Source organism: Augochlora pura, chromosome 10, assembly GCF_028453695.1.
Source record: "Augochlora pura isolate Apur16 chromosome 10, APUR_v2.2.1, whole genome shotgun sequence".
NCBI lineage: Eukaryota > Metazoa > Arthropoda > Insecta > Hymenoptera > Halictidae > Augochlora > Augochlora pura.
The window spans coordinates 16193797-16220615 of record NC_135781.1 but is presented as its reverse complement, the minus strand read 5'-3'; the positions used below and the strand labels follow the sequence as shown (position 1 = coordinate 16220615).

The 26819-nt window shown below is 39.9% G+C and overlaps 1 protein-coding gene across 3 annotated transcripts in view; it reads right to left on the bottom strand.

The window, feature by feature from the left end:
- Sap47 (Synapse-associated protein 47kD) overlaps positions 1 to 26819 on the bottom strand; it is a 130112-nt gene that overhangs the window by 3803 nt on the left and 99490 nt on the right. The window contains exons 5-9 of one of the 3 annotated variants that reach the window (XM_078193487.1): positions 13769 to 13906; positions 11634 to 11773; positions 10259 to 10389; positions 4878 to 5048; positions 763 to 2357 (exon numbers count right to left, since the gene is read on the bottom strand). In XM_078193487.1, coding sequence (XP_078049613.1) covers positions 2353 to 2357; positions 4878 to 5048; positions 10259 to 10389; positions 11634 to 11773; positions 13769 to 13906 — 585 coding nt within the window. In that variant the 3' untranslated portion in view covers positions 763 to 2352. Of the gene's footprint in view, positions 1 to 762; positions 2358 to 4877; positions 5049 to 10258; positions 10390 to 11633; positions 11774 to 13768; positions 13907 to 26819 lie in introns of those variants that run through there. The other 2 variants (XM_078193484.1, XM_078193486.1) reach the window with 2 other exon arrangements.

Sequence of the window (26819 nt, the reverse complement as noted above, 5' to 3'; positions counted from 1 at the left end):
ATACGTCTCTGATTTATAAAGAACTGTCGGGCGAGTTGAAGCGAAGGATATACGAAATTTGAGATCGCTTTCAGTTCTTTGCAAAGGGATATGATTTCGAAACACTGGAGAGACAGAAGTTATATTCGACGACCGCTTTGGAAACAATTATTATTTACACTGGTAATTTATATTTTAAGCCGACCTGCCGGTCCGACGGTTTCCCTCTATCGTTTTATTACGCTTTCTGCTGTTGCCGGCGCGTTTATCTTTTACGCGTTTTTATTTCTCGCTCCTCTCGCATCGAATGCACCGGCGCGTGTGCACATGCACGCGCGTGTTCGTACGTACGCCGCTTGAGCGTCCGTCCAAATGGAAAACGCGGCTTCGCGTCAACTAATTCCAGATGTCGAGCTCATTTTCGCTATTAAAACGCCCCCCCCCGTCGCGTTCTACGATCCCCCTCCCCCCGGTGCCGTCTGGGTCCGATGTATCTCTGACTTTTTCCCTTCCACCTCCCCACCATTTCTCTCCTGCTCCTCGATCGTTCTCGACGTTCGTTCGGGTGGACGAGCATGTAAACGACAACGCTTCGTTTTAATCCATGGAGTAACTCGGTATCTGTTAATACTTGAAATCGGAAGGAAATCACTACGAGGACTACACCCACGAGAGACGAGACGAAATTACACCTCGATCCCAATTATTGTTTAATCTTATTCATGTGTTCTTGGTTGTTGTTGTTGTTGTTCTCTTTTAAAACACGTATTGTCATTCAACGAATTTTATTTAGTTTATTTACTCGCATTTTTTTATCGTTTTTTTTTTTACGTTTCTTTTACTCTTAATGTTTTTTTTTTTTGGTTTACGCAATGCCTAGGTAGATCTCTGTTTCTTTCGCGCCGATCACCGTTCTCCGGTTTTTCGATTCGTCTTCCCTGCGCCAATGGTTATCTCTCTGCCTCGAAGAAAAAAAAATGTACCTAGGAGCCGTTTTATGCCGATGGTACTTCCGAATTATTATTTCTCGATGATTTTTGTTGTATTTTCCACTTTCTCTCTCACGGTTTTTCGATTTTCTTATTCGCCCGTTATTTATATCACGATATTAGTTCGAAGTAATGTTTACTTATTATTTCATCTTGTTTTTTTTTTGTTCTCTTTTAATTTGTTAGTGTTCCTTAACTGTTTACAACACGGAGAGAATCGACAAGAGACAATAGTAATGAAGACAGACAGACGACAGACAAACGGACAAACATCCAGACATTTAGTCGATCTTGATCTCGTCTTGTTGCTTTGAGTTTTACTAGAGGAAATTGCCTTCTCTCTCACGCACGCGCGCACACGGTCGCTCTCGCATTCACACGAAATTATTTGTATTCTCACGCTCTCTCTCTCTCTCTCTCCCTTTCTCTCCCACCCTCACGCTCCCGTCCATGCATGCTCTCGCTCGCTCCGCTTCCCTATCTCTCGCTCTCCTTCTTTCTTTCCCGCTACCATCTCGTTTCACTACTCGCGTGGCGCCTAGCGCTATTATCGGTTTACGTTTTTTTTCGTACCGCGTTATCACGTTTCAAATCCGACGTAAGTACACCTAACGCACGCCGTTTCCGTTCGCGGAAACCCCTTCCTCTCTTTCCCTCCCTCCCTGGAAACCCATTTTAAACACCACCGAAAAAGTATACGACAGTTATTTTCTCTTTCTTCTTACTTTGCTTTACGTTGTTTTTTGCATTTTTTTGGTTTTTACGCTTGGTTTTTATCACGGAAAAAATCGATCGCGCACGACCGAAATGGTACACACTGACAACGACGACAACAAACACGTCGATAACACCGATATTTAGCGAACAAAGAATGGAAACGATCGCCGCCTACCTCTTGGATAGATGTGATCGATGTCGGTTACCGCGAGATCGCGTCGACGTCAGGGACGAGTAATTCCGAATACGGGCAGAAAACGAAAGCCCCGAAAACGGAACCGAGGGGGAGGGGGGGAAAACAAAGAAGAAGAGAAAAAAAAAGAAACACACGGCCGGGCAAGACCGAACCGTGAGCTCGACGGAGCGGTATTATCGTTCGTCTCGTATCAGAGTGTCGCCTCGTATCGGTTCGAACAACGGGGGGTTGTTAGTCGATCACGCACGAAAGCGATAGAACAGAACACACAGAGGAAACAAAGAAGAAACAAGAGAGAGAACTGAAACGAAAGAGAATCGAGGGAGAGGGTTCGAGGAGATCGTGGACGAGAACCGAGAAATCAACGTCGGTTTTCGAGACGGGGAAAGAAGCATGTCGTATTATTTTTTTTTTTTCTGAGGGGTGTGCTTTGGATAATGCTTTTTTTTATCGGGAAGTCTCTCCTCTTCTTTAGGCTGTTGACAAAAATAGAACGAAAAAGCGGTCGTTTAGTCACACACAGTTCAGACGATTAAGATTTTTGTTAGACAACGGGGAGGAACAAACAGGGTTTCGTAACATTTAAACTAGATAGCGGAGCGGGGTCAGCGACGTAGGTCAAGAGTTATACAGGTAGGGTGTGTTTCCCCGGGGCTAGCGTAGGTGAGGAAGTTGGTATCATAAGAGGCGGCGCGGTCTCCTACAGAGAAGCACACTGAGACAGGAAATTGGACAAGCTGCTCGAGAAGACGGGGGTGACACAGACACTACGGTGACACAGACACTAAAACGTTGCGTGAAAAAATAGGTGGAACATCGAGATCGAGTGTCACGTTAATTTACGTGTATACTCACGGGGGGGATGTTTGCTCGGACACCGTGTCTTGCGCATGGATCGCTCGATCCGGTGCATTGCCACTTCTTTCTCTATTCGCTTTCACTGGCGATGTTCGAAGCTTTTTCCACGCACCGACTCTTTTAATTAAAATTGTTTAGGTTGCTGCGTAGCTCTGCCAATTCGGTCGCTCGAACTTGCCAAATTTTGTTTCGCGAAATTTTTATTAACATTCTTGACACATTTACAATCGAGCGATAGACACGTGCATGCAATATGTACACGTTAAAGAACCAAAATTACATGAAAGAAGTAAAGGATGTTACAACGGAGTAAATATAGTACAAACAATTTGATATACAGAGTAATGATTTTAGTGAAATATTTTATACCAGTGTTGAATGATTTTGAGATAAACGTCACGTTGGAATTACGAAAGAAAAATGTATGATTCTATTTAGAAAAAAAAGAACACTTAACTTTCAGATATACTTGTTCGTTTATAGAACAATTAATTACATTAAATTATGGCTTCGTCAGAAGTATATTTCACCAAAATCGTTACCTACGCATACGTGCCGTGTAGAGAATGATTTTTTTTTAACAACTATGTAAAAAGATTGTCAAAGTGCAGTTTTATTAAAATGTAAATGTTTCTTTTGCAAAGTGAAATTTTCAACGGCGTCACTCTGACAAAAAATCGCAGTACTCGCAGCGACCTACACACCCTACATGCAGCTTTTCAATTTCAATAGAGATTTCATAGTACGGTTATCAAAATTGAATATTCATCGCCGCTGGCGGCGAATAGAGACAGAATGGACGCGTTCCTCTCCGAACGTATCTCTTGCTTAACAAAATTTTCGTTGGTGGTCGTAACCGAATAACGCGCGAACATCTCTCCGAGCTTTCGGTGGTTTATCAACGCGTGTATACAAAAATAAAGAAAATCTTCGAATAACGTGCACACGTATTCTTCGGGGTAATCGTTCGGGAATACTGCACAGTTTGCGTCCGTGGATCACGGATCGCCGAGACCTCGTGGCACACGTTCTTGTTTTATTTGCACGTCTGTTTCTCGTTACTGTCAACCGACTCTCATTATTATTTGTAACAAGTTGCAAATCCCCTGTGCTTTCTCACGTTGTTACAATTTTTCTAATAAAATTGCTCTGCTTTTTAACAAACCAATCAACTCTGTGAATTGAGTTTTGTCAACCGTTTAAGTTTTGCAGCAAAGCGAAAACATTACTTCGCACCATTAAAGATAACTTAGTTTCAAATCTCTAATTATGTTCGGGTCTACCGTTTGACCGAGAATCAATCTTACGAGTTTGCCGCAGCTCGTTCATCAAGCGCGTTTAATTATAGACCCGCAAGAGAAGCTCCCGAACTGTTAGGTTGATTTTTTAATGAGTCTCTGACAGATTGTACTTCTCGTCTGGCCAATAACCCCGGGGATTGGAAGCATTAAAAATTAAACACCGCGTTCTCCATCATCTTCTGGCCAGTAGCGTACCACAGTAAGACAATCGGTATAGCGAAATTAGTGCAAGTAGTGCAGATAAAATTTCGTCTTTACAGGAAATCGCGAAATAGTAAAACGTTGAAGACAAATAGTATGGTGGAGCCGGTTACTCTTAGGTAATCAATTACAGTGCGTCTGGTTTATTTTCATTCTTAATTACTTTTATATTCATCGAATAGAACAAATAATATTTTTGTATTCTTTTATTTCCTTTCGAATCAAAAAATTTAATATGTATTATGCGATAAACGTAAAATTAATTATGATCAATAATAAACCAAACTGATCACATGGCTCCACAATCTTATCCAATGAATGTCGCGCCAAGAAACGCCCGCCATTGCACGTATCTATTATCTTTGAATCTACCGGTAGGAGTATTGACGTAGTACACCGAGTACTATACCCTGGCAAATGCTAATGGAGAAGCAGCGCATGACCAGTCCAAGCCGATTAGTCTAAGAGTCCCACTTTGTCACGATTTGCAATGAAATTCGGTTCGTTTGTTGTTTGCGAAAGCAGCAAGATCGCGCGGATAAAATCGAGGAACGGTGCCACGATTGTGCCGGCGCTCCCGTGTTCTGCGCAGTCGTCCATCGCAAGCAAGGTTAACGACGACCAACGATCACTAACCTTTGGGCGGCTGCATCCCCAACTTTTTCATGCCTTCCCGGACCTCTTCGAGGTCCGTGTCCGAGACCCTCATGCTATCGGACACGAATTCGTGGCCTGGCGAATCGGCCAGCGCGCTGTTACTGCTGCCCGTCACGGTTCCGCTGGTTTCCTGGCCAGTGGTCACTTGAACTGTGCGCAAGACAACACTCACGGCTAAACTAGAAGGGCTGGGAACTTCCTAAAGCTATACACGAAGCCGGCTAACGGCAGTCTAGCCTCGCTCTTTTGTTAGTTTCGTTCTCTTTTACACCGATGGTTAGCTTAGATGTTTTTTTTTGTGTAAACGCGCGGCCGGCTGGGTGTCTGATGTGTGTATGTACAAGAACCCGCCGCACTTCCGTTTGCAAAAGATACAAATCCACGGAATAGCGCTTTATCTCTTTCGCCATTGCTCAATATTTGCTTTTTTAATATTTACATTCCTGCTGTCTGGAACCAGTGTAATATAACAGAACGGTTCACTCTATTGTTCCTAACAATTTACCAAACGATTTTTCCAGATTTCCTAGCATTTTTCGTCTCGCATAAAATGATCCTGAGTGACGGTGCACTTTTTACCAGGTTTTTCTTTCACAGCTTTTTACAATCTTTTTATTGGGGATCATGAAAAGCTTTGATAGCAGTTTTTTTTGAACGACGAAGTAGGAGCGGCTTAAGTCTTTTGCAAAGTGGACAGATGTTTTCATTTTGTGGGATTTTCTAGTGCACACGATTTTTGTTATTTTGCAGAGTTAATGAAACGTAATTGTTGATTACATTTAATAAAAATGTTATGTTGTTCTCTGATCTGAGTTTGGAAAATAGCTTTTAATGCAAGAATACTTTTAATTAGTATAGTATAGTAATCTATGTATACAATGAAACACGTTTTTATTAGAACGAAAATAAGGTTATCTAAATCTTCAAAATTTAATAAATTATATATGCAGAGAAATCTCCAATCTAATGAAACATAATTCACGCGTACGCGTAATCGTCTGCTATTTCACACTTGTTTGACAGTTTTCAAAGCAAATAATAGAGGCTAGCTTCGCGGGTACCGCGCTCCGGCCAGCAGAAGTTCTCCGAAAAGCGCAGCTTCCGCGCTCATTTCATTATTGCTCTCGGTGACCAAGTTATTTAATTTTGAATGCGAAACATTATAAAGCCGTCAAAGTCTCCGGACTCATTCAACTTAGAGCAAGTATTCCCAGAAGTGCAACGGGCTGCCGGGTTCAGTTTCCCGGTTAAAAGGGCAGGTTTGGTGACTCGGAAAGAGTGGAGAAGAAGATAAAAGCCACTCGGAGAGGTCGTCTGAGAAATGATTTTTGAAATCCGTCGATCTAGACGAGTACCAACCATGGAAATCCTAAAATGATCCACACTCTGATCAGAAAATTTATAATAATTCTTTTTCCTAGCTCCTAAATACACTTCGATTGTTACTTCGTTTACAGGATTTATTACTCTGACAAATTAATGCGTTGTATTATCTGTTAAATTTCACTGCACAAACCGCATAAAAATTCCATGGATGTATGGAATATGTGTGACAACAAGTTTAATCATTCATTATTCTATGTTTAAAAAATTACTGAATATTCTGTAGATATTCTGAAATAAGAATCAACTGTGTTTTTCTTTAAATTGTACAAAATATTGAAAAAGAATTAGAAAGAGTGATTTATTTTACAACAAATGTACAGTACACACAGTATTTTATAATTAATATAATTGCTTTTTCTTTTCACTCTCGTATTATTAAACGAGCTGTCCCGATTTAATATGTATTAAGAAACTGGTTCATGTTGAAAAAATGATTTATTATACACGAATACACGTATTCGTCTTTTCTAATAATTAATTAAAATGAATTCTGCAACCAGAGTGCGGAGAACTTTCGAATCAACTTGATTGGCTTTCCCGGGAAATTGCATTGTTTATTCGGTGTTCCGCCTGCGTCCTCTCTTAAAGTGTTCATCTCCTTCCGGTTCCACGCTCTCCGCTGTTCGAAAATAACAATGGCTCTCCGCGCGGAGACCTAGGTAGAGATCTGTCCTTTTCGCAACGCACTGGCGCTAATTTTCTGGCCGACCGATTATCAATATTTCATCGGGAATTATCGTTTTACCACGAATTGACGTTGCATCTATAATTTTGACGCATCCGAGGGAATACCGATAGGACTTTAATCAGCCGTGGCTCGATAATTCTGACCACGACACATTGCTCATTTTCATCGGAATAGTATATAACCCATTAACCTTTCTAGAATACAGTGCTGCGGCGTCGTTAGCACTTCACGAGGGGGAAATTCGATGGACCGGCGTACTTGGTAACGTGATTAGGCCGTGGATGTTTATGCATTCTCGACGCGCACCGAATGAATTTCGGCTATCCAATCGCGCCGGAGTTGTTTAATCGGTGGGTTAATTTGCAGGTGGCTGTACGTTCCGTGAAATGAAATAACGTCCTGAGAAGCGAATTGATTTTCCGAGAAACTAGATGTTCAAACTTTCCGCTCCACCAATTGCTTTTTCAAGTAATTATATAGACACTTTATTATTTTTTTTGAGAGAGAGCGCGGCTGCGTTGCAAAAATTGCTCGTTTGATGAAACTTATTTCCTACGCTTCGCAGAAAAATATTGGCTCCATCGAAAAATGTAGCTGCGGCACGAGTGTCGCTTCCGCGATGAAAATCATTTCGTTTGCCTTAATAAGAGAGCTCTGGTTTTTGTCTGAAAATGTCACGGGTGGGTAATATTTTCTTCGTCTTATTAATTTCCCCGTTAAGAAAAACGTAATGAAAGCCCAGTGAATGGAACGTAGCGAGTGAAACTGGCAATGGAGGGCTCGAACATTTGTTACAAGGTTCTGTTTCGAGCTGAAAGCGGCTGTAAGAACCTTACGAACAAATGGCTTATAAAGCTGTACTTTATCAAAACTCTTTTTACTCGATTTGCGTTGCGGATACATTTCCGAACCTTTTTGCAACGTTCAGCAATCATCGTGAGTATTGTATTCGCAACACTCCTATTTCCCGGACAGTTTTAGAATATTTTTCAAACCAAAAGTCAGAAGATTTTTAGCGCTAAATCAGAAACAAAAATATCATAATTTCTTGTTTTTTCAAAACCAACGAAACGATTTACCGCCACTATTCCTGACATTCGATAACACACTAATAAATTGCTATTTTACTCTGGGGTATTTTAGAACCTTTAGAATAAAATTCACTTAAACATCCGTAGATACCGACATAAACATCCAGGGTCCGCAGTTGATCAAAGTTTAACATGCATCCCGTCGAATTTCGCGCAGCACTGTTAACCGTGAAATCACGAGGGACTGTTTTGCAATATCGTTGCGCCAGTACGTTGTTCGTGGCTCGTCCAGAGACAGGTAAATCTACGGGTCGCATAAAATTCTCAAATGTTCCATGCAATGGTGTTCCATCGGAAACAACGTCGTCAGATCATGGATCCGGCGTTGAACGGAGAACGACGCCCGCGAACATTGCTTTAATCCCGCCAAGTTTCGTTAACAACGCCTGTTTCTCGTGTTCTAGCGACGTTCTCGATGGAAACAACGGATTTCAACTCAAGCAGCTCGAAACTGCAATGCAAACTAGAAGGCAGCGGTTACTGGAGAACAAACGAAAAGGGCGTGTTTACGTTGCGCCCCTCTGATCGACTCTTTCGGAAGCAGCTTCGGCGACGCCGCGTCGCCAGGGTGGCGGCTACTCAAACATTCTCGATAACTGTCAGCCATTGAAATTACACCGGGCTCAAGTTTGTTGACGCAGAGCTAGAGTTTTGATTCAATTTGGGGGGACGGTGAAATGAAAATAAATAGGATGGTGGAGAGCCAGTTACTGTATAGTTGCCAGTTGTTGGGTCTTTCGTTTGTTTACGCACACAATTAAGGTTATATTTATCAAATAATACATAATAAATTCTCTAATTACAAAATACAAGAATAAAAATATCTTTTCATTACAAAATAATATATAAATTATGTCTTGTTCGATAAATATAAACTTATTTATGTCCGAAAAGAAATGGAAGACTCAGCAATTGATAACCTCAAAGTATAATAACTGGCTCTACTACTTGGCGAGTGCCAAGTAATCAACAATATTATTTAAGAAAATCAATTTTGCGAAGATTAAGATGACAGTTGTCATATATCTTGAGAATGTTTTATCTTTGTTTGTTTCGCAAGAAAATGAAATTTAAAGCTGACGCTTATTAGTTGAAACGAGACTGGAATTTTACCATGAGTATAGCTCTTAGTTTTTTATACCTATGATCTCATTATTCTTTCTCTTCACATTAAAATGAGTATGGACTTTTATGATCCGTAAACTGCTACGTTTTTATGCTACAACTAAAAAATTTCAAATTAAATGTTATTGTCAGTGACACGTTCGTAAAATGCGTTTAGTTTCTTCGTAAAAAAAGATATCGCCGTAAATTTTCGCTTGTTAAGAGATTAAAGAATGCAGAAGTTTCATGTGAGCTAGTCTCGTTAACAATATGTATTAATGCATACAATTTATCAGCAGACTGTATCTCCATATTAATTAAAATGGAAATGACTTTGGAATTTTAAATTTCCAAACGAAAATTCCGTTTCTCTTCGATTTATAAAACGAAGGAAATATACAGGCAAAAGTTTAGGATTAACGCTGAGTCTATTGTGTTAAAATTACTGAAATTATAAACAGTCTTTTTCGTAAAAGATGATTACATCATGTTAACTAAAAATCATCATTTTTAAAAACAGTAATACATTTAAATAAATTCAGACTTGTAATTCTTCTAAGGCAACTCATGTTAGATACCAACTCATCTATCTCTAACTCCAACTTATCTCGTTTTGTCGGTAAGAACTCTATCAGTCAGACCTGTTTCTTATATTTAGACCGAACAATCGCGAGTACGAGGCGCACTTATACCGCCGATAGTTAAATAAAACTCGAAAAATTTGCATAAAACGTGTTTTATTCAGTTTATCAACTCGGAATCCAACACACTCGGTAGATATAATGTTAACAAGTAACAATCAGATAGAAGTAACAACAAAAAGCAATCTAAATATTGAATGTACATTCCTCTGAGTATAAAATTCCAGTTCCTCATTTTCATTTCCGCGTCAACGGACGAAAGCCGGAAGAACTTCCAATCTCGTCCAAGATGTCGAACGTCTTGGAAGTCGAGAAAAAGAAAAATAGAATCGAGCGCGCGATTTGCGAAAGAGTCGACCACGGGGCTCGATTATGCATCGGATGAATGCATCGTGCGGATAATACCGTCTAAGCGTGGGAAATTGCGGTCGGTACGAGTGGAAACTTTACCTTCAGGTTGATTCACGGATCCAGCCAGGTTCCCGCTGTTTTCTGCTTGGGCCATCGTGTTCAGCTCGTGGCTCTGGCGCAGTACGGATACTCGGTAGAAGTAGTTACGCCAGAAGTTCTCTTCTGATATTCTGCGCGACAGGTAAATTAATTGAGGCGTGAAACACGGCGAAGCCCGATACCGGTGCGCGCGGCCGCGCAAGCGCGCCCGTCCACCCGCGTCGCGAGTTTACGATTTACCGTAATTAGACACCGGTTTGGAAATTGCCAATTAACGCCAGCCACCAAAGCAGACCGATTTAATTTAGACCGGTAATTAATTGATTCGCAGACGCACGGAGCCGAGTTTTCTCGCTCTGATCTAGAACTGGATAGAGATCGACTTCTCGTTGGTTCCGGATCATTTGGTTATCAGGATAATTGTCCTGCCCCTTACACTTTGACTATTATCACAACCCAAGTTAGTTTGTGGCCGGCGTTCAATTTTCGCCGCATCTAATTACGACAGACAAAGTTTCGTTCCGCATAAATCGATATAAGCGTTTCGTTTCGAGTTGATTAAATAGCTAGAGCTTATTGGAAAAATATTGGATCGGTCCATAAGTTCGTGCGGTTTTCATTTTCCGTATAATAATCGCTTAAAATCCTGTTTATTCGATAGATTCGATAGATTTTAGCCACTATTCGATAGATTTTTTCTTCTGTTGAGCGATTGTTTACTCATTCGTTCAAATACATTGTTCATTTATTTGTAATAAATATTTAAAGAAACCGCACGAACTTATGAAAGGACCTACTATATTCAAATCAGCGTTTTAAATATGCGCGGGCTTGTTGTGTTATGCTTGATTCTGTAAGATAATATTCTCCTTGTTACAAAAACTGCGGATATTTTTGCAAAATGCAAATTTTGTGTATGAATCACAAAATAATTTTAAAAGGTTTTAGACAATACCTACTTATTTCTGTCGGTTAAAATTTGCGGTCTAGATATAGATATATGTATTTTAATAATTTTGCTGTACTATCTTAAAAGAATCAGTGAAAAATATTGAAATATTAATGTAGTTAATTCTTTCAAAAATGTATAAAATCTGCAGATGTAACTATATATTTTTCTAGCTAATAGTTCGTATTTTAATAATAATATGTATGAAAATTCTAATATGTATATGAATGTTAATACGTTTTAATAATTTAGTATTTTTTAAATGTAACATTAATATTTATTGTCCGTAATGCGAACTTTTTAATAAGAATTTGATTTCATCAAAGTTGTGGTCGCGTCGAGAGGATTTAATGCGGAACGATAACATTATTAAGAAGATCGCGCTGATTTAGAGCTAGATAACATAATTGGCAGAAAGGTACTTACTCTTTTGGCACCAGCTGGTACCTCATATTTTCCAAATTCGGATCGAGAGCAAGGGTGGCCTGTGCCATCGCGAGTACACCTTCGAAGTCCCATGCGAAATCGACACCCTCGGGCGGGGGCCTCAAGAAGTTACTTTTGTCCTGGAAACAATGTTCCCGTGAATTATGCATTCAACTCCGTCAACTTCCGTCGTCGTGGAGTTCCGAACACCGACGCATGGTTCACCGGCAGTCATTGGCCGGTCACGAAACTGACCGCTGTCAGGAAACTACCCCGGCTGATAAAAGTCGACGCTCGATCTAACACGAGAGAACTGTCCAAACTTTTCCCTCTCATTGCCAAGATTATTTCTAGTAAACGACTAGATTCAACGGTCTTTCAAAACTTCGTTTCAACAATTCTTTACTTCCACTGGCATTTAAAAACAAAATCACGGAACGTTCGAATTCAGTCTCGTTTATTATAATTTTCGTTAAATTACTTCTTCGCTTTGCGAGTATGTTATGTTTACGTCGACGGAAAATTAATTATTAACGAATGCCAAAGAAAATAAAATTATTATCTCGTTGCGCTCATTCAATTTCACCGTTTGGCTGAACGAACAATACTTTCTGTTCACCGCGGACAGAATTTGTTCGTTCGTATTCGGCCGGAAAGAGAATAATCCACGGTTTATAGACCGGTTTACGAAACGCGATTCTTTTTATTTACATTTTTCATGAATAAAACAATTGTATTTATTCAATAAATTCTAGCCGGAACGTTCCCGTAGGAACAATGCGATAAAAGAGCGATTATCAGCACAATAAAATCGGTTTACGCGTGCTCGGTAAACACGGTGCATAAAAGATGAACAAACTGTGCTGCGATAAATGGAACGGCGGGATCTACCCCGTCCGGCGAGCGTTTCTTCGCCGCGAGAGGAAAAGACGGGAGAACGTCTTCAGACGGTTCATCGTGCCCGCGTTAATGACGAGAGTAAACGTCGCGTCCCGTAAATTGTATCGCGGCTACCGGTCCTTTGAGATACGACGGGCACGTTGCGTTGTTCTCCACACACTGTTCTATTGTGCGAGCAAATCCAATTGCAACTCGGCTCCGCTTTTTTTGCCGAGGATTCGCGAAACAAGTCGCTGAGCCGTGCATTTACGCCCGTGGTTCCAAATATGGAACCCGGTCTTGTAATTAACGAAAGTGGAAAATATTGTATTACGAGGAGCCAACGGGGAAACACGGTTCAGCTGTAATTATTTAACAAGATCATTTAGAACCGCAACGAGTTGTCTACGTTTTCGGTGGGTTTTAGTTTACTTTGACCTTGGTGGTGGATTAACAAAATATAAAATTTGAAATGATTCATGACTGTTAATATAAAATAGACTTTACATACTATTGAAATTAATAGCTCTTATTTAAACTCTATTTTAAGCATAATTACTGCTTTAGTATTAATTTTTGCATGAATTTAATAGGACAGTCATGATTTTGAAATTCCTTTGGCTCGCTTTAAGAATTTATTTATTGATTCTATCTATAGTATCGCGACGTTATGGAGATATGAAACGTCTTTTAAATTAAAATAGATTCCTCCTCTATCATAGACAATATATAAACATTGCAATACAGATTGGAAAACGTTAAATATCAATGTAATGATCAACGCAGCTGAAATCGTACTGCTACGGTGAAAGTTAAAGAAATTGCAAAGCTTCTTCTTTCATAGCAGAACGTGTCAAGAAGAACATATAAATTAAAAGTACAAAGGCAAATAAAAGTTTTTACAACGATAACTTTTATAGCTGTTACAGAATTTCAACCACCTATAATCCAAGTTGAAAGACGTTTGTCCTCGCCGAATGAGAACTCGCATCATTTTATCATTCTTTCGAAATTAAATATCATCTGAAGAGAACGCGGAGACAAAACGGTACGATTTTATCAACTTTAGCCTGCAAACGTCATTCAAGGAGCCTGAACTCGAACTGTGAAAAACTTAATCTGAATTTAAGTAACGCACCGACTACGAAGAGACAATAATTCAAAGCGCGTCAAACTTTCGTACCGTGAAGAGATACAAAGAGCGGAGGACGGACAGAGATAGCAGAGAAGAGGAAGGTCGGAATGGAATTACTCACCGTCGAGAGAGATAAGCATTCTTCTCGCAGCACGTCCTCGTTCGGTGCGCCGACCCACGGTGCAACGGCCTCACCCTTCATGGAGAGCTTGTTGGCCATCATGGCCTCCTGCTCTTTGTTGAGTTCGGCGACCAATCTCTGAAATACCGTTAGCTCCATATTAAATAAGGGTACAGGACGAGCGGGACAGGTATTTCCTACGATGTAGGACACAGAGCAATTATCGGTGTCATCGACGCCGGCTCCGCGGCCACGGAAATAGCTGCGTGGAATCTGGGAAGTGTTCGGGAGCGTCGCGCTCGAGTACGTTCACCCCCTACGTTAATTAGTTCGTCATCGTATTTTTGTCGATATTCCCGGCTGCGCGTCGCGCATCGTTAAGATTCGATCGATTCGACTGGATTTCACTGATGCAGTCTCCGTCTACGCGAACCCCGCGCACCTTACGAATTTCGTTTCGGCGATTTTTATTCGATTCCACTGTCTATCATTCTTCTCGGAAAAAGCAGCCGTGCGAATACAGCGGAGGAATATAAGCAGAAAGAAATTTGCGGGAAAACGTGCTGAATAGCTGAAAAATCGCACGGCGCCTTCGAGATTTCGTTTGATGGCAAGGGGTTGTTCTATTCCGAGACAAATATGATTCTGATACTGCTATTGCTGGAATATGGCTGTACCGAAATGTATGAACGGCGAAACCTATTTTGGAAAACGAGATAAATACTGGTATTTTTGGGGTTTTCTTTTGGTGATTGATTTTAAGTAATAAGCATTATTCATTTTATAAAAAAATTAATTTAATGTTATAATACCCTAATATAAATATTTCAATATATTTTTATATAAATATCAATATTTTTCTTGTATGTTTGTCAATTGAAATATCTCATTCTTTTCTATCTACAAACATTGCTATTATCATTAAACTACGGATTCTATGTAATTATGAGAAAAATGAGTAGATCAAATGCGAAATAGAAAAAATATGTATACAAATGGAATATTTTTGCGATACTGTCAAATCATTAGAATGACTAAGAAAATAAATAAATACCTAATCTTCTTAAAATCTTCAGTTTAATAATCATAAACATGCTGATAATTATTCTGATTTCTGAGTCATAACATTTGTGTTACAGTATATCAGTTTCAGTATTTGCTAACATAATATCACCAATAAAATAATACTGATTTCTAATTATTATTGAATTATTACTGAAAAATATTGCTATGGCAGAGGTATTTTACATTTCGGTAACAGTACCTGGTTAAATTATAGCTTCCACTTGCAACGTGTTTTTAGTATGAAACAGTAGGGATGATTAAGAATAGTAATTTATCTCGTCTTAAGAAGCTTAGAAGTTGATGTCACGATAAAATTAATTGCACTGTAGCGTTTGTAGCAATTAAAAATGTCATTTGTTGTACAGTTTTAAAGCAATTTTTCAAAGGACTTAAAAATTGAATTAATGAGTGACAGTGATAGTTTAATTGTTACAAAATGCTCAGTAAAATATGTAGCAATTCAAGAGGAACTGCCTCTTGGCTTTACTTAGTTCGAGACTTGTCCCAGATTTAGAATTGCTTAGAGTAGTGCAGCAGAATATATTTAGCAAGTTCCACTACTGTATCATAAAGTTTATTCATTAGTGTCCCGTGAACTCCGCGGTTTATGGTTTTCTAACAGATATTTCATCATTCTGGGAACTATGCGCATAGAATCTCTGACCGTAGGAACCTAATTTGTCTCTTAACATACTCTTTACATACTTCATGACTTACTTTGCTAACATACATCCATCTTTACAATTACAATTATTGTGGATTTTCTACGAGATAACACTAAGCTACCATAAAGTTTAATGTACATGCAGCATGCTTCGTAAGTTAATAAATTTTACAACGTCTCTTGGCAAAGAAGAGAAGAAGGAAAACGGTTTTGGTGTACTGTACAGTTTAAATATTCATTTAATCGATCTGCAACGGTTTTACTCGTTGTTTAAAATAAACAGTATTCGACATCGATTGTAAACGTATATCGCGAATAATTCACGGAACTGTGGACGCGCGTTAATATAGCGATACCGCTAAGGCGACAAAGGTAGTAAGGTAATTCTTGTCGGGCAGACGTGTAAATAATTTCTTCGAGGAGGGTAAATATTAGTTCTAGTTGCTTCTAATTACCGTATCATTACGGTTTATTGTTCGAGTGTACGAAATTGGAGCTGCTAACGAGAATAACCCAAGGATAAGCACGGAACACTGAGAACGCGATCTACGACGAGACAAATGGCAAGGATTGGGCCAGGAATGAAGAAAAATGGTCCGGCGAGGATCACGGGAATACTAAGCATCTAAAAGGATTAAAGACAGCGTAGTCTTGTGGCGGCGGAGCTCAGGCTTGGATGGGCGAGCTCCCTTATTATCGTTCTTGTATTTGGGTCAACCAACCTCCTGACTATGCGCAGGGACTATAAAAGATATAGTATAGATAAACACATGATGCTTTGTTAACAGTGAGCCGAATATTTTGAGAAAACGCGATCTGGTTGAGGGATGATCGAACTGTCGAATTTCGGATGCATTAATTACTAGTCTGGATTGCATAAGCAGTTTCCAAAATATCACTGACAGCATCCCTGATCAGCAAATTTCGAATTAAACAGCTTTCTCTGTCAATTACTAGAGATTGGAACCAAATAAAAATGTTTCTTCTTAAGTGCTTAACCTCTTCAGGGATGAATTTTGATAGTAGAGAACAATCTATTTAATTGTTTCTTTTTTATTTATTATCCATTACATTTCATTCGATGAAATGCTGAGGGATTCTGTACTAAATAGTTCTTCGACTGATTCTCATTGTCTTTACACTTAGAACAATCATAATTTCAAGAAAACTAAACGTACACATACATGGCAGTATGCCTGAAGAGGTTAAATAATACTTTAACTTGTCTACTGATTCAAATTTCACTAGGCTACTGTAATTGATTACTGTGGAATTATCGATTGCTATACATTGTTTCAGGTGCTAATCAATTTTTATATTCTTCTATTTTGTTCATTTTCTGACAAACGAATTTAGTACATCTTATTCGATAAATGTGGAGCTGTAACTTTCCTTTGCGATGAATCTGCAGTCTAAATCGTAGTTGGGAGAAGACTAATATTATCATAAATCACACAATGCGGGTAATACAATTGAAATTCAGAACTCTTTGTCGGCACTTTCCACAGGAAATATATAGCGGAGGGACCAGACGTAGAAACAGCTTCGACTTTTCGAATAAATAATTAGTTCCGCGCAAACATTAATGGATTACCAACTGGTACACCCAGTTCATTCGCTTTGCACGATACCTACACCGCAAACCATAATTTATAATAACCGCGCAACGCTAAGTCTCGCCGACTGCCGCATTACCGAACTTTCAAACTTGTTTGCGTCTATCTAAAAGTCATTACCAGAACGGCGCCTGTTTCCGCAAAGTAAAAGCATGATCATCGGATAGGTCGCAGCTTAATGGATCCAACGCGACACCGGGCAACAGTAGCCACCGCTGTGTCGGATAAATACTGGGACGGAAAATTTCGAGCCGCGGGATAAATCGACGAATCTCGTATGCATCTGGCTAATATTAGAAGCGTCACGTGGCAGTCAAGGCTCAAGTTCGTCTAGGTGAGCACCCTTATTATCGCGGTGTTATTTGGGTCAACGAAGTTCTCGACTTTGCACGGCCAGCGCATCGCCGTCGCGACAACATTCCCCGTTAATCGCGCAACTTTCGTCCTGAAATCGATATCTCTGTTACGACGCGGCGCCGTTCGAACTGCAGCTGAAGAATCCAGCCGTTCGAACGGCCCCAACTCGAACTTATTGTTCCCGACAATTACTTTCAGCACGAGATCATTGTTTCGAGTTGAACTAGCTAGAGCAGCTCGTGACTTTGAACACGTACTGAAATGTACGTGCATGCGGGATACCTGTAAACTGTATTAGCACGAACTCTGTATTAACACTGAACTTACCACGGTCAAAATAATTGCTTTCTTATTTTATAATTCTACAAACGTGCGAAGCTCTCTCGTAGAAAATGCTCGAATTATTGCAGCAAGCTTTGTTATCAAAACTTTACAAAACTTGAATGAATTCGATCTTCCCACCCTTTGTTAAAGCATCAGTTATTAATGTTATTCGATAGGTTTAGTGTTAAGTATTGAAAGCAAGTAATGTATATTGTCCTACCAAAATGACAAGATTGAATTTATTTAGATTTTTTTATTATGTGTAATTAATATATAATTCTCGTTTCCGAGCATTTTAAAACGGTGGTAGAGCCATATATATCGTGCTTGAATTCTTAATTTATTAACATAACGGTTAAAGCTCCGATATACACGTATAGGCTGCTCCGTCACTCGAGAGCACTCTTTCCTCGAGACACATCGACCTTGCATTCAACGTGCTAAGTACACGGATATGCAGTTAGCGAGGTCGCAAAATCAGTTAATGGAATTCACATGTATGTCGAGCATCGATTTTTTTGTTTCTGAGAATAGAAAGGTAACGCTTGGTAAGAAGAAATTATTCCTATAGCAAGCACGTATTAAATACCGGGTAAAAGTATAGTTCAAATTTCGGTCGTTCCCTTCGATAAACGCGCACTCTCGAGAAGAAATACTTCGCACAGAACAGATCAGCATTCAACGGGCGTCGAACCAAGAAAATCCCTATTCAAGAAGCAATATTGAAATTTTCACTGTTCCACGAGCTCCGCGTATATTCGCACGAATACGGGAAATGCAAACTAGTGGAACAGAAATACCCGGCGTGTTCAATAATTTATTCCGGTGAAACAAGTTCGGATACGCTTTCTATACGTGTGCAAGGGCACCGAACTGCGCATAATACAGGAACATTCGGCTCAAACAATTTTTTGAACGCGTTGATGGTTTTTAAGCGTTTTTGAATAAATAAAATTTGTTTCAACTGATTCCATCACGATTCTAGTTCAAAATGCATTTTACAAAAGTTGGAACCGATGCAAGTTTTGAAACTTTAAAGCAGTTTTAATTTTTACTCGTTTGTAGTGACACAGATGTCTGAAACAAGATACAAATTCTGCTTTTAAAGATAAACCGCAATAAAATCAAATTAAAAGGCTGGGAAACAAATTCAATATTTTAGATTTAATAGAAATAAAAATAAAGATTTATAGAAAATTCTAAACGAAAAATTTGAAATTCGAAACAATAAGTTCCAGTTAAATAATTGCGCATAGTTATTTTAAAACCTCTGATGCAGACTGCTTCAAAGCGTAGATTCAACTCGTCCTGGGTATTTCTCTCACAATTTCTCTTGTTTACAATCAGAAGCATATAAGCGCGAACGAAGATTGCTTCTCGTATCGGACCATCATATCATCCTGATATTTTCGCTCATTCACCTCCATCCAACGGGTACGACGCCCGCGGCTCGTTTATTGTCCACTTGGCAGCGTAATCCATCGGTCGTTGAAACAATTTTCCAACGGGATCTAACAAAATCCTGATCTGTTGCAAACCCGCGCTCGAGGAGGCAGACGACAAAGCAAGACATTTATGTCTGTGGATTTCATCACGCACCGCGATGAAACGTCGGAATCGGTTTACGAATGTGGGTGGAATGTTCGCTTTGAGTGGTGGAATTAATCGAGCCGAACTGTCCTTTCGTTCTTTTGTTGGGAAACGTGAGCGGTGATTCCAAATCGAAGCGTGGTTTAACTCGCCCGTTGTATTCACGGGTACTGAAATTCTGTGCGATGGAACCGGATAATTCGAGAATTTATCAATCAGTAATTATAGCGACATATAACAAACGATATCGTATGGCATTCACGCAAAGTTTATGCGATATAAAGCATTGACTCAAATAAATTAAAAGAGTTAAATTCAAAGAATTTTCTTCACGCTGAGGATTTAATCAGCTTGCAACACGGTAGAAGCTTATTCAATTTATTAATTTATTTGACAGATTTCACAAATGTTATTTGCGAACGGAATCAATTTTTGCATTGTTTTTCGAGCAATGCATATTTTATTGTAATCGTTTTAATCGCGTCCTGTTTCCGATACACGTTGTCCAAAGAGAATTAAAGTTACGCAATACTGTCTGCGATATCTTGAAAACTTGGGTGAACAAACTTCCTGAAAAAATAGCTACGTAAAAGCTGTGTTTGCTTTGAAAATTGAATTTGAAGCAACATCGGCGCGGTGTCTCCCGCGGATCGAATAAAATTCGCCGAAAATGGAATAGTTTCGGGCTAGTGGTAGTGTGCGCTTTTTATTTCCCAGGTTAATTTTGTGCACTAGTGGCCCAGAAACGCGCGGTTTATTTTTATTCCGGCGCCACGTCGATGAGGGGCACGTCACCCGTTTACAATTGTGTTCACGTCGTCCCCGGCGGATTTTTACAACCGTTGGTCACGCGAACTTACGACTCCGCCGTCATTATGCCGGGTCGCGGGTTGAGCCATTTCCACGAACGAGCATTTTTTTTCGCCCGCGCAAGAAAACCGTAGTCGACGTGACAATGCGATCTCGCGTATTACCCCAGTGTTCTGATCGATGTTGGAAATTGCACGGTAAGTACACTGTATCCGTCAGTGATTTTTCCTCCGCGGATGCAATTTGAACTTTCCACGGCGAAATCGCGCCCTGGAGCCGATTATGGATCCGTTCGCGCCTTACGGTTTTCCCTCATTTGCCTGGCGGGCCGGATTATTACGCGCCGCAGTAACGTGGCAATAAATTTAAGTGTTACCAACACGAGAAATGCCCTGAATTTTAATATATCTGTTTTAGACGGCGTTATAACGATACGGAACGAGACGTGTTTTTTCACACGTGTCGAGTTGCAGCGTGGAAGTTGCACAGATTTTTCTGCGCGGTTTTTTTAAAAACCAACAGCATTCCGCGTGGTTTTAAAAGCCGCGGATCATCACAGTCCGGTAACGCGTGAACTTGCGAAACCAGCACGTGTAACGTTCCCTAGTGTTTCTTTCACGTCTACTTCCAGTGTAACCATTAATCTGTAGAGATTTTTGCAGACGTACCATTTAGGAACGAATTTTAATGAGTTTGGGGTTGGATGATTTTCTACTGCCTTGGCAATGATCTCGGTGGATTCGGAGTGGAACTAAACTGCATTATTATAATATAAATATTACATTTTAGAATTTTTATAAATATCATTGCCTAAAGTAATTTTTTCTTATTTCTAAACGTTTTTTGCGAAGCTGCAAATTTTTCCAATATTTTTTCTGCATGATTTAACAGCTTTGTGGTTATTGCAACATGGAAATTATGGTTACAATATTTCATATTACATTACTTCTTTCTTCTTTTTTATTTATTTCTTTATTTTTTTATATTTCATTCTGTACTGCACGCTGTGTAACAGAATATTTTTCTCATTGACATGAATAAACATTATTTTTTTATTATAAATGCTCAAAGTGTATTATTATTATTATCGCTATTTTTTTTAAATTCTGCATCACTGTGATTTCTCTTACACCAAAAGAATGTAAAACCGTTTATTCTACCGTGTAGAATCCATGCTATTGGTTTCAAACAATGCATTTGCACAGAGGAAACGTATTTTTTCACCTAGCTAACATAGATAAATGTTTTGTGCAGCAAACGGAACAATCGACCAAAAAACCAACGCTTTATCTTGCGCGACAACCGAAAATAGTTCTGGCAACTGGGTCGCCACCAAATTTTTTCGGTGATCGATGGCATCAATGAAAGGCCCTCGAGCGGCGTACGAAATAAAAATAGTCTCCCGACAAAGAAGAGAGAATCCTCGGTACGGTAAGCCGAGCAGAACAGCCCTTAACACCGATTTATAATGAATTTGAAACTAACGTAGGAATTCGAAGGCTCAAAGCGGGGAAGAACCGTTCCGGCGTCGAGCACCTCGTTCCAATTATCCGGTATCGGCGGCGCGTACCATCGAGAGGGATGATTTTCGTCGCGAAGACAAATTCCCGGGCGGATCTGCCGGCATTTACAAAAATCCGGCAGACTCGTGAACCCGTGTCGAGCCGGAGATAAGCGGGGAACATGAAAGGACACTCGGCGACCCCGGACCTTCGATCGGAGGAAAAGGAATCCGTAGACTAATCCCTCGCTCGACGATTTCATTTCATCTCCGAGTCGCGAACGTCTCGCGTCCGTCCCAAAGGGCGTTCGCCGGGAATTTGATTTGCCGGTGTCCACGTGGTTGTATCGAGGATTCTGACCCCTGGAAAACGACGGTCGCCACGTGGAGCCTGGGAAAGCATCTTCCGCGATGACGGATCCGATCCGATAAATCGACGTCGCGCTGCAGTCGGACGAAACGAAATGGCTGGGGAGATTCAATGCCGTCGTCCGGAGAGAGAGAGAGAGAGAGAGACCGACTGATTTTCACCGGGATTTGACGCGTATAACTTTTCTTCCGTGCCCGTGTCGCGCGGAATGACAAAAGATGATGCGTACCGCGTGCCAGCCCGCGTTCGTCGCTTATTTATTGCGGTACGCGGCGACGGGACATCGAAATAACATGTGCGGACGATGCTTTTGTGCGGCCGTAAGCCGAGGGTTCCAGCAGAAATTCTGCTCGCTATTGTGGGCTAAGTTCTGTCTTTATTCCTGCGAATCTACCTGCAACACGTGACAGCTGATTTCGACCAAAGCTGGGAATAAGATTGCTGGAACGAGTACTATGGAATATCAAAAATAAATTCTATTACAAGTTGTATCTACGTTGTAATGAAAAGAGCCCTGTTGCAGAAGCATTTTCGAATCGACCCGTCTTTCGCCCTTGTGCTATTTTCAAGTTTGAAAATTAGAAATATTGTTTGTAACAATCTCAAAAGTGCAATGTAACGTGATGCAACTTTTTCATTAAACACTCATTTTTTATGCGTACAACGCAGATTGTTTCGTGTCGATATCTGGAGTACCACTTGAATAGTGACTTTTTAAAAAAACTGGCATGCTTTAAACTATTGCATTATTAACGAAAATATTTGTTAGATCAAGTATATAAATTTTTATAACGATACACGGAGTGACTTCATAGGCTGAATAGTAATACGTGAATTTAATAAATATTACGACTGTACTATATAATTTATGTATTTCTTAAGTAACTATTTTTGTTAATGGTAGATTAAGAAAACTTTTAAATTAATAAAACGAAGTCTGCATAACTTCTTGAACAGTAGAAAATATTGGTTCGGTTTCACGAATAATAATGAGAGGCAGTTAAATGAAAAGGCAATTACTAAGTCCAGCCGTAACGAAGAATGAGAACTGGACGGATGTTAATTACAAAATATAACGCACTGACAGAATCGTGGAGAACGAGAACACAAATTGTCTTCGGTTCAATGTAATGGTTCCAAATTTAACCGGCTGCCATGTTCTCCGAATAAAATTACATTTGACAACTGAACTTTCGAGTTTGAACTGCGGACTGACAGGAAATCGTTCGGACTCGGAATTTTAAATTGGGCGAATATAATTAAATGTCTAGAGGAAGCGCCATTCGAGTAAAGATAAAAAAGATACATTTTTAAACTACCTGGGACGACGGGATTTTATTGATTCATTGGAAACAGCGTCTATCGACGCCGTTTTATACATTCGCAAAATACCGAATCGAATTGATCTAGTTCGGCGAGCAAGTTTAACCAAAAATAATATATTATTAATCGGCGCTATAAAAATCGAAACAGTGTCTACGGAATGATACTTGTTACTCTTATAGAGCTACGTGTTTTCATTTCCTACTACGATTTTACGATTGAAGCACATACTGTTTTATCTGATCCATAAACGACGCAATGAATTACCGAGCGACCATCAAACTCGAGATAAAATTACTGCAATCACACGGTGGATATGTCAATACGCATAAAAGTAGAGAAGAACGCGAAACGACTTTTTACTGTTTAGAAAATTGGCCTGTTTTTTCCAGCGGCGCGCCACGGTATACCGGATTCTCTCAATCAACGCCGCACGCTCTCGAATGCATAACCAGCCCCCTCTTTCTATTCATTACTCAACCATTTTAATCCCCGACTGCATTATCATACCGCGAGTATCCCGCGGTAAAGAAACTTCTACACAATTTCAAACAAATGACATTGGAATATTATAAACTCTTTTCTCTTTAGGACTTTTGATTTCTTTTCACGCTTTAAAAACAGCGTTCGTGGAGCTTTTACTATTTCCAACCCTGTAACCTAATACTCGCTTCTGTTTTTTATTCTGTTAGTTTCCTATTTTCTGTAGATAATAAATTAAATGTTTTAAGAAATAAATGTTCCAAACGAATCCATCTATACAAGATCATTTATTTATTTATCTAGCAAGGAATAAATCAGAGATACCCTTTCTATATTCTAAAAGCATTCGATTTAATAATAATAGTAGTAATAATAATAATAGAATAAAGATAAGAATAAAAAAATCAATAGTAACATTTGATAACACAAATCAAGATTAAAAGGTTATTATTGCTAGTTTCTATTATTTAGAAATTCACGGCGGTATATCATTCGTCCATCTTCTATATAATTCCAACCCTCACACCCTCTTCAGAAATAATTGCACAAATGATCCTTTTCTACGTCCTGTCCATTTTCGTCTCACACTCGAATTTGGCCACTGATATTTCATTCATAATCCTGTGCATTTATCGACATGGGCTATAATCCAAGAAATGCAAGAGGGTGCAACGAACTAATTCCAAAGTAGATGTTTGATAGAATTCAGCCTCTTGCACAAATCCTAGTTTCAACCAACGCTGCCTAGCAACGGGAAGTTATGCAAGGATTCTTGCTCGAAGGATCACGATAGTCGCTTTCATTTTCGAGGTCCTGCGCGCGCCAGAGATAACGTTTCTGGCAGGGGGGGGGGGGGGGCGGCGTCTCTCTGGAAATTTCATTTTACATCTTAACAGATTTTCCGCGTGAGCCGACGTTCTTAACGAAAAATGATTTTAATCGCGGGAACGGCAGCCTGGCGAGAAAGGGGGACACCGTCGCGCCCACTACGGAATTAGTATTACGGTCACGTGGGGGCGGGAACGTGGTCCGAATGCTGGGATCCGTGCCCGTGCGAAGTCGTTTCGAATTACCGTTCGGAGATCCAAGCTGTGCAAGGGAAAAGGGTGGTGAGAAATAGGACATCGTTGCCCAACGATCTGGCGACTTCCCTTGGATCGGCCGGACGCGGCCATCCCCGGATCCTGCAATTTTTTACACTGTCTTTCGATCGACCCAATCGATAGCTTTTCGGCTGACTCCTTTTCGCGCGGGCTGAATTCTCAAATAAGAATCTTTAATTTATCGACTGTTCAATAATTCGTAGCTGCGTTCCAAATCAATTTTCTAATTAACCATCTGGACATTCGCTTCCTTGGCTAATCCGATTAGCTGTGATAATCGTAGAAAATGAATTTTAAAAATAAAAGTTGGATAAAGAAATATTTGCTTGTAAGGAATTGTTGGCAATTGGATACTTGTTTCGATAGCTTCGATCGAAATCGATTTATTAGAACGCTTTGATTTATGCGAATAAAGGAACCAAATTTTACAGGAACGAGGCGTAGGTGTTCCTCACATACGCGCACACACACGGTGGAAATTGAAACATCAGTTCTCAATAGAAATTTTAGAGATAATCGGCTTTAAAGATTTAGTGGATGTGCATCACGTAATATTCATAAAAGCCGATTTCAACTTGATGGAATACTTACCAGGATCTTAAATTAACCGTGTTTCATAGTGTCCTTTAAAAATATTAAAAATCTAGTAAAGATTTATCACCACGTTGTGATAATTATTGTTATTCAATGATGCATTTATGGCGCCATGATTGCGGGAAATATTACAGAGTTAAACACAATAGTAAAATCTTGTCCTTAATTGTGCTATCAATTACAGGACATCCTACGCAGCTCTATTAAGCAATCGTGCAATGTCGAGTGCATTGAATAATCGTGAATGCACTCTGAAGCTGTAGAAAATTCATTCACGAGTCATCTTATACATGTACCTGGTACAGTAGAACAATCGCGGAGGCCAATCTCTGCAAGTGATTGCTCCGGTTATTTAATAAATTACCTCTCTGTTTCCCCATAATTCTGGGATCTGCTCGATAAAACCCTTCGTATACAACTTCACATACATTCCATCCAGCCAGTTCAAGATTTACGATGCCGAAGCGAAATCTCGAAACTGCTAGCTAGACTATTAATCCCTTGCACTCGAGTGATGACCCGGGGCATCACTAATATTGTTCTATCACGTTTCAGAATAATCTTTATGCTAACAAAGTTTAGATTTAAAACAGTATTTAGAGTGAAACTGTCGGCACGAGTCACAAAAATCAGTTTCGTATGCATAAGATGCACTTTGTTATATAAGTTCTAAATACTGTAAGCTGGGGTAATTATTCCAGAATTACAGACAAAATCGCTTCGAGTGCAAAGGGTTAAAGAGGCTTCGCCGTCGGACAAATTTTAATAACCCTCTCCTTCGTCTCTCTTAAAACTTAAGTATACATCAGACGGATTCGTAATGTTGTCTCGAATGTTTCCCTAGAAGTAATTTTCCACAATAATCCTCTTTAAATATCGCGTTCCCATGAGCATGAAACTTTATCGATGCGTCGTGGAAGCTGCAACAATTTTATCAATTTCAGCGACCTTCTGAAAAGGATCGAGGAGTCGACTGTCGATCGAAGCGGATTTACTTCTATCTAAGTTCGCTGCGTCGACGTTACCAGATGCTGATTAAGCCGCGGCGTCGTCGGTACAATTTCGCAGGTATTTATTCGATTTCCGTCGACCGGAAATTCTTATTTCGATAAGACTTCCGGCAGCGAGCTTACCAGAGAACACCGGCAGCGCCCTAGTCGGATTTGATGCTTTCCTCCGAGCACGACCGACCTGTTATTAAGGCAGCTGTCAACCGGCACGTGTCGTTAGCGGGAGATTCGCGGGGGAGTC